This window comes from Bombus huntii, chromosome 9 (assembly GCF_024542735.1).
Source record: "Bombus huntii isolate Logan2020A chromosome 9, iyBomHunt1.1, whole genome shotgun sequence".
Taxonomy (NCBI): domain Eukaryota; kingdom Metazoa; phylum Arthropoda; class Insecta; order Hymenoptera; family Apidae; genus Bombus; species Bombus huntii.
The window spans coordinates 6598418-6611774 of NC_066246.1; the positions used below are offsets into that span (position 1 = coordinate 6598418).

General features: G+C 32.1%; 2 protein-coding genes across 35 annotated transcripts in view; one reads left to right on the forward strand and one right to left on the reverse strand.

The window, feature by feature from the left end:
- The window catches only part of LOC126869859 (patronin), an 86875-nt gene extending 75619 nt beyond the window's left edge, over positions 1 to 11256 (forward strand). For 7 of the 31 annotated variants that reach the window (XM_050626923.1, XM_050626925.1, XM_050626944.1 and 4 more), the window contains 15 exons: positions 350 to 483; positions 547 to 721; positions 806 to 1004; positions 1087 to 1319; positions 1974 to 2148; positions 2270 to 2550; positions 2640 to 2930; positions 3026 to 3262; positions 3342 to 3519; positions 4076 to 4195; positions 4739 to 4834; positions 5256 to 5354; positions 6649 to 6882; positions 7137 to 7419; positions 7652 to 11256. In XM_050626923.1, the coding sequence (XP_050482880.1) occupies positions 350 to 483; positions 547 to 721; positions 806 to 1004; positions 1087 to 1319; positions 1974 to 2148; positions 2270 to 2550; positions 2640 to 2930; positions 3026 to 3262; positions 3342 to 3519; positions 4076 to 4195; positions 4739 to 4834; positions 5256 to 5354; positions 6649 to 6882; positions 7137 to 7419; positions 7652 to 7796 (2880 nt within the window). In that variant the 3' untranslated portion in view covers positions 7797 to 11256. The other 24 variants (XM_050626927.1, XM_050626929.1, XM_050626931.1 and 21 more) reach the window with 22 other exon arrangements.
- A 139-nt stretch (positions 11257 to 11395) lies between these two features.
- Positions 11396 to 13357, reverse strand: part of LOC126869857 (laminin subunit alpha-1) — a 199866-nt gene continuing 197904 nt past the window's right edge. For all 4 annotated transcript variants that reach the window (XM_050626915.1, XM_050626916.1, XM_050626917.1 and 1 more), the window contains one exon: positions 11396 to 13276. In XM_050626915.1, the coding sequence (XP_050482872.1) occupies positions 13134 to 13276 (143 nt within the window). In that variant the 3' untranslated portion in view covers positions 11396 to 13133. The remainder of the gene's footprint in view (positions 13277 to 13357) is intronic.

The following is a 13357-nucleotide window of genomic DNA, read 5'->3' on the forward strand; positions in this document are numbered from 1 at the left end:
TTATAGAAAAATATGACTTATAAACTGACTCTAAGCTTTAGGTCATCAATATTACGGATCTTCAATTTAAATGATCACCAATAATATTATATTGTTCACACACATTAAACTCCAGTTTACTTATACATCTACAAGTATATTATTTATTTTTAATTGAAATATTTGTGCATATGTCAAAAGATATACATATATTATGTTGCAAGATTGTCATTAATTATTAGATATTGAGAAATGGATAAAATACAAAATAACTAATGTACCTGTAGGTGTGCAGTATATTAATATTATGAGAGAATACATTCTTTACATATTCCAAATAATCATTCAATATTTGTACCAATGATCATAGGAAATTAGTGAGGATGTTCGGGATGTTGAACATAAATGGTTAGAGCATGACGGTAACGCCCCATTTATTGAAACAAGACGCACTCCAGATATTGAGAACATGGATCTTGAGCAATATCATCAATCTATATCACAGTTAGTATACATTTTCATTATATAATATACAAAGATTTCGTTTTATCAAATCTGTTGAAAAAGAATATGTACACCTTTTCGCAGAATGAATAACAGTCTTAGTGAAATACAAGCTGATATACAACGTTTAGCAAATCAGCAAAATCAAATACAGCAGCAGCATTTAATGACACAGCATCAACAGCAAATACAGCAACAGTTTCAGCAGTTGCAAAGTCTTAGTCAACAACATATGCAAGTATGTACTATTTTCCAGTTCCTTAATTTAGCTATTTTTTAATAACATCTAAAACATTTATATCTTTTTTCCTTTCCTGTTTAGAATTTTGGAATGGCGCCTATAAATCCATTAACATCCAAATTACAAGATACTCAGCAATCTCAGTTCTATCTACATGATCAACCCCAATTGCAAAGACGAATGTGGGGTCAACCACCTCCAACTCAAAGCTTAGCAAATGAAATGGCTGCTGTGGGCTATCAACAGTCAATGGATCCACGATATAGTACTCAACCAACACGTATGTACATTATAACAGCCTAAGATTTAATCTATTGATGTTTTCATAATTTTTAACATAAATCTTTCAAAACTTTGTGTAGCTTATCAACAAGATATGCGCTTATATCAAGATACACGAAATTGGGGAACGCATCCACCTCAACAGAAAGGATTTGTTCTACATGATACTCCTCAAGAACCGAGGTACCTCAATGGTGGAGATCATAGTCTTTGTAATAATCAAATGAGTCATCCTGGTCCTACATATCCATCATCTACATCTATCTTTAATCAAACACCACCATCTTCTGCTAGTCCACAACATCGCAATGCTGTGAGTATAATGATTTGATTTTTACTTTTTTGAATAATTCACAAGGAAAAATTTTTATTTCTATTTTTATGTAAGTATTATTTAAATTTTTTTTTGTTTATGGAAGCAATATTAAAATATATCTTAAATTCTTGAAGTCCAATTTATCAAGCTTTGTTTTAATTAATGTATTTTAAATAAAATCCATATTTTAAGTATGCAAAAAAAAAAATAAATAACTATATATATTTTCATAATAGTAATTTAAACTAACAGAGAAGTTTTGTTTTATTGTTAAGATTGTATATTATTCGCTACTTTTTTGGTCAATTAGATAGTAAATGAATTGCTTCATACATGTATGTGTATATGTAAGAAACTGTCATGGAACCAGTTAGTGATGTAATGCACATTTATAGATACTCTCTTCACACCTAGTATAGCAGACGCTCCTCGGATTGAAGTTTCGACGTTCGAGCGCACCTCTCCCTTTTTTAAATTACCTGCCTTTTTAAAAGATTTATACAACCAAAAATGCAGTTTTTTCATTCATCCAGTTTTACTAATTCGTATAGTTATCATTATAAGGTTCGTTTATTTGTGACAGTTTGATAGTTTATATATTATATTAATATTGTCGCTACCAAATTTTCTATCCTCAATTTTGTTATGTAGGTTCATCGAATAAGTCAGTTAATGAGTGAAAGTCCTGAACCAAAAAGGCCAACTGTACATCATATACCGATTAAGTGTGAAAGCCCTACCGAAAAAAGACAAATTACTGCAATGCATGCACCTGTTCCAGCTCCACCTGTTGATGACATGAAGCCTCAGAATATATCATTTATTGGTAAGTGTTTTTTTTTTCCATTCACCTAAAAACATATCACGTGTAATATCTTCAAAAATTTCATTACGTTTATGTTTTTGTTTTCATCCTCTTTTTGTTCACTCATTCATGTGTTTTAAAGGAAATGATGATGAGCTTACACAAGGTATAAGAGGTTTAAACATCACGTCCGGCAGCCGCACATATAGAATTCCATCACCAACTAGACCCTCAATATCACGTAATTCATTTCAACCCCATCCATCATTAAGAGAAGCCACACCATCTCCATCAGGTACACCAGAGGTAACACCTTTAGATCCAACGGATGCTGGTGAAAAAGGATTTTATATCTGCTTTGATAATGACGCACCGAAGAAACCAAAACCAACCCTTAGAGTGAAAAGGACATCCCCTAAAAAGGTAAATATGTAATGATAATTTTAAAATTTTAGAATTCGTATACAGGACGTGTTATGTATATGATAAATATGTAATTTTTGTTTCTTTAGGAAAGAGGCGTATCTTCATATGTTGACAGTGAAGATTTTACGATGCGTCCTGACTCTCCTTCTGCGATTGTTATGGATAGGCAGAAACAGCTGGAAATTCAACGAGATTCTGATCGAGAAAAGCAGCGTCAGATAGACGAGAGAGACTTCCAACGGCAAGAAATTAGAGATAGAGAAATACAAAGAGAAGGGGAAAGAGAAAAGCAACGAGAACGGCACGAGATGAGTGCAGAGAGTCGACAATCTGGAGTTGGTTTAATAATTGGAAATCAATTAGCAAATCCTGATCCAGTAAGTTATGCGATAAACTTCGCATGAATTTTGTCGCTGTACAATCTTTTTTTCTTCTTTTACCTTACATACACGTTATTGGAATATTGTTGTAGAATTCTCTTGATGAAATGGAACGGAAAAAAGAACGTATAATGCTCTTATCATTACAAAGAAGGCAGCAACAAGAAGAGATGAAAGAGAGAAAAGAGGTAGAAGCGCAAGCTCGTCGAGAACAAGAAAAATTGAAAGCAGAAGAAAGAGCTCGTAAAAAGGAAGAGGAAAGGCAACGAAGGGCAGCTATTTTAGAACAACATAAAGTAAAGAAAGCAATAGAAGAGGCAGAAAGAGAAGTGAGTGCTCTTTCTAAGTTTTCTGTCATCAATAGTGTTTTAATTGAATTAATTGCTAGAAATTGTTACTATTGCTTAGGGCAAGGTTATCGATAAAGAACTTCTTAATACAATAAAACCAACGAAATTGCGTAACAAGACTGCAACAACTCGACCTCGACCCAAAACGATTCATGTGGATGCTGGTACGGAGTTGGATTCTGGAGCTCTTACGCCGAGCCGTGGAAAGAAGGGTTCCTCTTCTAATCTAAGTACAGGTATAATAACGAATCTAACATTTGGTAGTGAAACAATTATTCACTGCAATGATCAGTGTTTCTTGGAGAGGAAGTTAAATAGGATACATATAGTTAAAATGATTGTTATTTATATAATGTAATGACCAACATATTTTAACATATATTACTGCACATGTATTAAGTCACCTCCAAGATAACAGTTACCACTGCTATCGTAACAAGTATACTCCTTTATTATAATCTAATAGTAACAGTTTTTTAGTGTTGTAATGTAATTGCATTTATTTTTTGCATGGCGAAAATTCAAGTCCGAAAGATCTAATTTTTTTTTCTTTGGTAACGTCGTGTTTTTCATACTGATTTTCTTGTTTTCTTTTGTTTTATGGGAGCTCACCCAGTCACAATTCCATAAGCTCTAAATTTTTTCGGCTATACTAGTTTATCCGTCGATCGTTCCAGACGGAAACATTACACAGCGAACTGATCTCATACATTACCTAGATACTCATTTGAATAAACTAGAATAGTAAAGAAATTTCGAGCTGATTGTTTTGCACTAACACACTTACTGTAGCGTCGCTGACTTCTCCGACGATGAGGCGAGATTACTACCGAGGCTCGCAGGACAGTCTCACTGCTGCCCATTTCGATGAACGACGTTCCGGCCCTCTTTATCGGGGCGGCAGTCTCAGGGGTATGCACAACACACACTCTCTGACTCGCGTATATATCTAAAACATCACATATATATATATTTGTTAGCTTTGCATAAGAAGAACTAAACAAGTAACAAATTATTGGAATATTAAATGTCGTCCTATGATTATTAACATGCTGATTGGAGTGTTTTGTTTATACTTGCTGCTTCTAATATTTGACGGCAAAATTTATGGAAATATTCCCAAATTAATTAGTTGTAACATATATACTTCATATATAACAGAAAAAATGCAATATTATTGTATCAAATATATATAAGCAAGAATGGAAAATACTTGACGATATATTGTGTTCAATATTTTTTTTCAAAATTATTCATTTTTAACGTGTGAATGATATATATATATATATATTATGGCACTTTTCTTTTCGTACAATTTTGCATGCTTCAAATTTATTTAAAATATCTGTTTATTAATGTAATGTCGTAGCAAAACATATTCTTAAGAACATATATAGTATTTAGTATCGTCTTGGAGAGGAACTAACTGATTGTAATAGAGGTACCCTATTTTAGTATCTTCCGTAGATTCACCCGACGACGGTAGAGGTTCCTCCCCTTGTCGAAGTATGAATCAACTTGGTCGACGTGGTTCCTACAAAACATCTAGAGGTGGGTTGAATATTGTTTATAGAAAGAATGCCTTAAATCATGTTCCTTTAAACGTTTGGCTTGATGAAAGTAGACTCGTTGCAGGATGTATCACTGGTATGGGCAGCTACGTATGAATCTTACAATGTTGAATATTTCATTAGCATTTGATTATTCTTCAAATTACCTAAGTAAGGTTACTTAAGGGTATGACTTTATTTTTAAGTAGCGCCTTATAGTAGACATCTTTCAGTTGGAACGCAACATTGTTCTGCACCAACCTGCACTGGCTACCTTGAGTTTTTGATGTTCCTAGTGGACATGGCTCGTAGTTAGACTCTGCCCCTGATGCAATGACGTACGATTGAAGCATCCCCTACTATTAATCTTTGATCGTACATAGCGTTTGGAATGTAACAAGGTAAACATTGCATTATTGCAGATGTGCAGGAGCCTCAGCAACAGGTTAGAGGCAGGCCTAAATACCCGAGTTACCAAAACTTTAAGGGGAGAAAGTCTAATTCCTTGATGAATTTGTGTGGTAAGAAGCACCAGTGACTTGGAATACGTTTAATCCCCCTTCTATCGTGCAAAAGTATATTTTACGTGTCCCGTACACCGTTCCAATTTTTTGTAGGCTACATAGCATACACGTAGTCGCATGGTGGCAGATCGGAGCACAGGTGGCAGTGATATACTTACACGCATACACCAACAGCACATTGTTTAGATGTGTTCGAAATTCTATCTGCTATGTTTATATTCTATTGCTTGAGAGATAAATGATACATAAGCGCTTCCCAGCCTCTTTTTTTTTTTAAATTGTCTTTACTTCTTAAAATGTTCCTCTATGAGCAGATAAAATTTTGATTCTCATTCACAGGATAACTCATTTGCTGCAGTTAAATTTAAGTTGATGCTTGTTGGGCTTATTGTTGTACAGCACTGGTTATGGGTACCAATGTTTTCAGTGTTTTTCAGATTATTGTTGGTGGTTCCAGTTTCCATATAATAACCTTTCACTCTGACTCACATTTAGGTCCTGTATCATCTTATCCATCACTTATGTTGAATATGTATTTGTTCTGTCATTCCTCTCTATTTTTATTTCCAGGTATTATGGTAATATAGCATAGTAAATTCATCTTAGCGAAGAGCATTATATTTCTCAATAGAGCTCATAAGTGCTGCATGAGTTAATACATTTACTACTGCATTTAACGGATTATACTGTCTATAGATGAATTTGTTATGCTTCGTTTGTCCGCTAAAATCGCAAAATTACTACTAGCAATCATATGTTTTACCACAAATGAAATTGTCCACTGTTTTTTCGTCGCGTTTTACAAAGTGTTAGATAAAATAGTATCTGAGTCAAATTGTCGGGATCGTTATGGTTTTCGAAATTCCTCAAATAAATAGTTCCTTAGATTATCTTAGAATCATGAAAAGTTTTACTGTTTTATTTGAACAACTTAGACGATACATAGAATTAAAAAGAAAACAAATTTTTAATATTTGTATGATATATATTTTTCAAAGTTTTTATATTGGACGCAAGCTATGAAGATGGATACTCTTGAAGGTCCTTCGTAAGTCTAACAAGTGACTAATATCTCACAATCCGTATCAGGGACTAACTGTTTAGTAACTGTTTAGTAATTAATAAAATTGATTCCGTTCAAATTCCTCTTGCTTGGATGGGTATAAACGTATTATACATTGGACTGACTGTTGAAAGGCCGTATCTCTAGTCCTTTATCTCGTGGACGGACACATACGTTCGAGTCTTTTTTTTTTATTTCTATCTTCATATACCGAGCTTGCGTTCGCAGGTTCGAGTAGTGATCAAGACGGTATGATGTGTCGATACACAGATACGGACAGCGGACTGGGCAGAGCTACACCTCCTAGGAGAGCACCGAGTCCGGGCATGGGTAGCATGAGGCATCTTCCGTCGCCATCAGGACCTGGTTCTTTACCTCCCGGTTTGATGACCAAGAGACGCGTGTTCGATGATGGTAGCAGCGATATCAGTAGTACACCAAGTTCGATGATGGACTATAATGGTAAGGATTTTAAGAAATTTAGTTACAAAATTTCATTTATTTACTACTCAGGTACAAATGTAAGAATTCATAATTTATAAGTTGAAATTTGTTGCCATTTTTATGAAGAAATGTTCTTTTTTTAGGAGATATGGAATACCCTTAAATTCTCCACGTGGAAAATCTTGTTAAATTAACTTGTTAAGCAAGCAATTACTCACTGATGAAATTTATATTGCGTAAACTTTATGAGATTGGTTCCTCTTTGTCAATAGGTCCGAGATTGTATAAACAACCAACCACCAAGTCAAATCGTGGCATTATGCTAAACGCTGTGGAGTATTGTGTATTTCCGGGAACGGTAAATAAGGAAGCAAAGAGAAGAGTTTTGGACGAAATTGCAAGATCAGAAAGCAAGCATTTTCTTATCTTATTTCGAGATGCTGGCTGCCAATTCCGGGCTCTCTACTCATACTGCCCAGATAGAGAAGAAGTTTCAAAGTTATATGGTACTGGACCGAAGCAAGTTATGGATAAAATGTTCGACAAATTTTTCAAGTAAGTTTGTTATCATAGACTTTTATTTTTAGATTCTTATTGTAGATGTAATTCTATGATCTCATTCTACATTGTAATACCATGTTATTAAGCAAGGACATTGAAAAATATGAAAACCTTTTTCTCGTATGTACCATTTGCATAATCACGTGAATTGAATATATATACTATGTAACTCTTGTGAGCACAATAATGTATATAATAAATTTATAATATAATTCTTTGTTTTTAGATACAATTCAGGAGCAAAATGCTTTTCTCAAGTACACACAAAGCATCTAACTGTGACCATAGATGCCTTTACGATACACAACAGCCTTTGGCAAGGTAAAAAGGTGAATTTGCCGAACAAGAAAGACATGCCTCTCGTCATATAGTTTTACACATGTGTCACATTTAATGCTACTATGCCCTCTGTTGTTCATAGTTACTATTTTAATACAGGCCCATATTAAATTAATGCAAACGTTGCGTTTTTAGTCAATTTTATAAAGACAAATGATTGATGCTGACTCACAGAGACGGGTGTGCAATCATTTCTAGCGTTTTTTACGATCGCACACCATATTGAACGGCGCAATGTTACCACGTATGTTTCGTTTTTTGTAATTTGTTGTATCTTTTCTTTTTATATTTTTCTTTTGTTTTACTTCTTGTTTTGTTTTGTTTTTAAGTTAACGTTGGCATCAATCACTGTGTCATAAGTTTATCAATATCTAATTAATAGGAATGGTTTGTTGTCAGTATCTAATATCTTTGCGGACTAACTTCTGACGTATAATCGCCTTGTAATCATGTAAGCTATTGTGTTGTAAATGAAAGTTGTGACTGATTGATAAAAGGTATTAATTAATTTTTCTTATAAAATTGTTTCTTCTTTTTTGCTAAAAGAGAGGCAAGGCTTTCATAAGTGTCGAACGAACATTTCGTCTTTATATTACATAAAGTAATTCGCACATATTTCTCTTACGCGTAAATTAAAACTGCTCTTAATTATTATTATTATTATAATTATTATTATTATCGTAGTACCATTAACTTTTATAAATTACTAAACGTAAATAGAGGATCATTAATTTGAATATATTTTTGACAGAGTCTAGAAAAAGATTCGAATTTCTCAATGTGATTTTTGTATTTGATTAATTTCTATTTAACAAAACTAAAATAATATTAATCAGAATAAAATGATTGTTTTGAATGAAAATTTCATTTGTAGAAGTCTCTTCGATATTTTTTCCAAATGATTTTAAACCAACATTGTTGCGTACGATTCATTGTAACTGTCTTAAAACATTTTTTTGTTTAATGTATATCATCGTCAAAGGTGAATTAATGATTCCTCGTTGACCATGAGATTTTCGCAGCCGTTAATGGTTGCAGCAGCGTACGTAGATAATGTAATTCGTTTGCTGAAAAGTGTTGAAAAATACCAGCTCACGGACAAACGAAAAAGGTAAAAAATAATAATAATGTGGATTTGTAAATATATAAGTTGATTCTGATTAGTGAAAGAAAATACCAAATCAGCCTTAAGATCGATCTGAATGTAATTGATGTTGTGCGAGGATGTTTTTCCTTTACAGTATAGGTACCATCGAATATAATTTATATAATGCCTCGTTGATTTGAATATCTTGAAGCGAGTTTTGTGAAGTGTGTATCGGTGTAAGATTAGAAACTTGCAAGGATTTGAGAAGGGAGAGAGAATGAGACCGTACCAAACAGTACCAAAAGTTCGTTTCTTGAGTGAACAGTAATAATTTTGGTAACTGATAGGAAGTGTCTGGATATTGAAAACGGCCACGAACTGGTGAAATCTTTGATTGAATTGCTATTTTTCTTTCCTGCGCGCAATACATACTTATTCTTTACGATGTATCGAACAGTTTAAAATCTTATGATAGTTTCGATCATTGTAAGAGGAAAGCAGAAGATGGCTTGGAATATAGAACAACAATAATTTAACTAAAACAACAAAAATTTTGTTTGTATTTAAAGTTATCTTTACTTTAATTAATTTATTTGAATGTGTCCTAGGCCTAAATAATTCTAATTCAGTGTCCATAGTCTGCGTTCCTTGAAATTGAGAAAAGAGTCCCTGGAAAGAGAGTGTTAATGATTTATTTATAAATTGTCTTAGTATATTGTTGGAAATTTTAATCAAACAGACTAATGTTTAACCCGTTTATAAGTTGGGTAATTACTCTCGTGAATTTTGTAAACAGTATATGGATCTTATTTTTTCGGATGGTAATCGTTCTCTTTCTTTCCTTTTTTTATTTTTCTTTCTTTTTAGTATGTTTCTCATTTCCTAATGGAACGTGTCAGTCCAATTTCAAGCGAAACGAAACATGCGGTTCTTGTATTGTACATGAAGGATAATTAGCATAATAACGTAATAACGAAAGAACTATTTATTTATTGTGCCATAAATTATAACTGTCCGCCGTTCGTGTGGGACTGGCACTGATCTTCCATCTTGACAATTCAATTTTTTTAACGTGTATGCAATCCGTTTTTCGTAATACGCCGGTAGGACGAATGAATAGAAACTAGATAGAGGTAAAATACAATTTTTGTACAGAAATATGGAGGGTCTATCTGTTGTAGAATTTTGTTCTCGAATTCTTTATTTAAATTATGTTTAGCGTGTATATTATAGCGTTTATCAATTTTTTACTTGTCCAATATTTGTAGAATGTATTTTTTAATTTTATGGGTCTGTGCATGGAATTTAAAGCGATAATGTCATAAGAAAGAAGAAGAAGAAAAGAAAAAACAATATTTGGATTGGTTCACTGGAACAATAGACCCCCCTATATTCTGCAATGGCATAGCAGAACACGACCGTATTGATTATTCTTAAGTAATTATGCAACATATCGAATTTCATGTTCTTCACAATTATAATCGCGAAAAATATATTTTTAATTCGCAATGATGCAATATTTGGTTCAATCGTCCCGAGATTATTTTATTCAAGCTCACGTTCAAGGTAGATGATTTGTGTAATGAAGGGACTTGCAAAACAAATTTTACGTCAAATAAGAAAAGAATCCGTCGATCGTAGATATCCAAAGGAGTTCGTTATATTCTATTCTCTTGTATTGTAAATCTATTGCGTGTATCGCCGTAAAAAATGATGAATAGAGAAATTTTTGTGAGCCTCAGTCTCCGAAAACAGTCCGACTTGACAATATTGAACGCGAAAATAAGTAAACGCCGTAAGATGAATTATAAGATTTGAAGACATAAGTCGCGTTAAAAGCTACGATAACAATGTGAACGAACAGTGAATGAAGATTTATGAATAACGATATAATAGTCACTAATCTTAAGAATCAACGGAGGAACACCGGCTTGTGGAGAAGGGATTGAAAATAGTAAGAAAAGCTACAAACAGTAAGAGAAAGTTCGAAAAAAGGATGTGTAACTGTAGGAAGGGAGGATGATTGCTTGTGCTTGATATTTATATTTTTCGAAGCAGAGAAATATTATTAGTGAGCTGTTGGCAATCGGCGTGATAAACAATGAAACGAAAAACAGAGATAGGAAAAAATGGGATATAAATAATCGCGCTTACTATTAATAAACGATTACTTTTATGTAATAATCCTTCATTTTTATTGTCATAAATGAAAGAAGTGAAAACTGAAAACTTTGTCGATTTATCCATGTCTGTAAATATTATGTTTTTATATACGCATAAATGAATCTACTACTCAATGATATATGTATATTTATTGAGTACGTCAAGTCAAAATTTGGGTCATATTTTACTGTTAGCATCTTGCAGCGAATGTCATCAATAAAATTTAATAACCCACTTTCCAATAGACTTTTATTCTTGAGTCTTCATCTGTGAATATATATCTAATGGAACTAAATGTGTCTTCTTTGTCTTAATTGGTTGTGTAATGTAAATGTATATATAACCTTTGGAGTACAGAAGAGGGTGAATTAAATAACCATACTTTCTCATTGTTATATATTTTATACACAATAGCGAAGGCGTCATTGTTAATTTTTCTGCATATGTATAATATATTACATTTCAACGAATAAGAAAAATACTAGACATAAATATTAAAATATTCTTGTGAAGAACATTTCTCCCTATATATATATATTTAATTCATTAAGGGCACTTTATTACAGGGTGTTAAACATGACTTTTCTTCCGTTTCTAATCATCTTAAATATTACAATTCGATACCTTACTACCGCTATAACAGTACAAAATAATCCCATTTCGTTCGTTCTTATCCTTTCCTTTTTAAAAAATATACGATTTCGATCGAGTGTCATCTCATGTTCCACGCTGCGCTCTCGATCGAAATCGCTATTTGCTCTTACATTAACGATAATAAATAGCTTTAAATACTGATGTACAATTGTTTTCTGACTTACAGATGAATTACAATTAAACTATATGGCAGTGATCTTGCTACTTACACGTATGTTATGACATTTATTTTGCATATCAGGTCTATGATACAATTCGACGCGAATTTGTGCCATAATTTGTTAATGCTTTAAAAATTGTTTCTCAAACTATGTTTTGCAAAATTATCGTGAAATACATATCGTGAAATAAGTTCTAGAAAACGTTTCAATGGCGGATAATCGTTTGAATTTTTACTACGTCGTACATTGATCTTCCAATATACTAACATTAAATTATAAACTAAAATCTTTCATGTTTATAATTAAGTTAATTCCAATTTATATTATGAACTATGATCTTTTCGTCAAGTTAATATTTTATAACTTTTTATTTTCAATTTAAGTTTTGATGTACGTTGTATTCGTTAATATATAGATTTGTATAAAAGTGCGGGAAGATATTCATTTGTTAATTGCATCTTTAAAAGGGGAGTGATATGAATATTATTATTAAAATACTTATTGTGGAATGGCAATATAAGTGTAACGAATTGCTTCTACCTCGTATTATTATTTTGTAAGTATATATGTCACAATTTTTTAAACTATTTTTTAAATACAATATTCATTGAATAGATAACTTCTAAATTTTTAAAATAATGTTAATCGATTTATTTTAGTAGAATAGTAAATTAAATAAATGTATAATTCCTTTTTTGTTAATAATTTCCAAAATAAATGCTTAAATAATAATTAATTAGTGATTCAACATTGATTTATCAAATAGTATACATATAATGCATGTAAATTAAGTTAAATTTTTTTGGTATATGTTGAGAAAGTTCATTTTTTTTTATATATGGTAAAAATTTATTTAAGAAAATTTTAGTTGAATTAGGTAAATGTAAAATCTGTTATGTACAAATTATAAATATTAGCTTATTCTTTTCACATTATATTCATTATATATCATTTTTTCTGAACATACTTTTTATATAAATATATCAGAAAGAGATACATATAAAAGAATAAGGAAGTTTCATTAATATTGTATAAAAATTTGTTATCGTAGAACTTTAAAATAATAAAAACAAGTTTGAGAAACATCAATGTAAACTTCATGCGTTTGCATGCTAGCATCTCTTGGCTTCGTTTAACCTTATGTCTTAATGATTAAAGAATTTCCATCATGATATGGCACTTGATCCCAGTGTGAAATTGTATTGAACACAGTTCATAGAAACCTTTCGAGCATTGTGCGTCCTTTGAACAGTCTTTGGAACAAAATTAAATGACTCAGAGGAGTTCACACATTGTACTGATTATCATTGTACTGGGCAGGAGCTCAAGTGAATATTGTGCAATTCATCCATGTCTGTCCAATCTCGTCTTTCTCCCCCTATCATTACATTTCTTATACATCCGTTGAAATGATCCCTTGTTATTAATGTTCCTTTTGGAGCAGAGGCTGGAGCAAAATTATATGTTATTCATTCACATTTATAAATATAATAGTAAATTGTTTTTATTATATTTTTTAATGGAATAT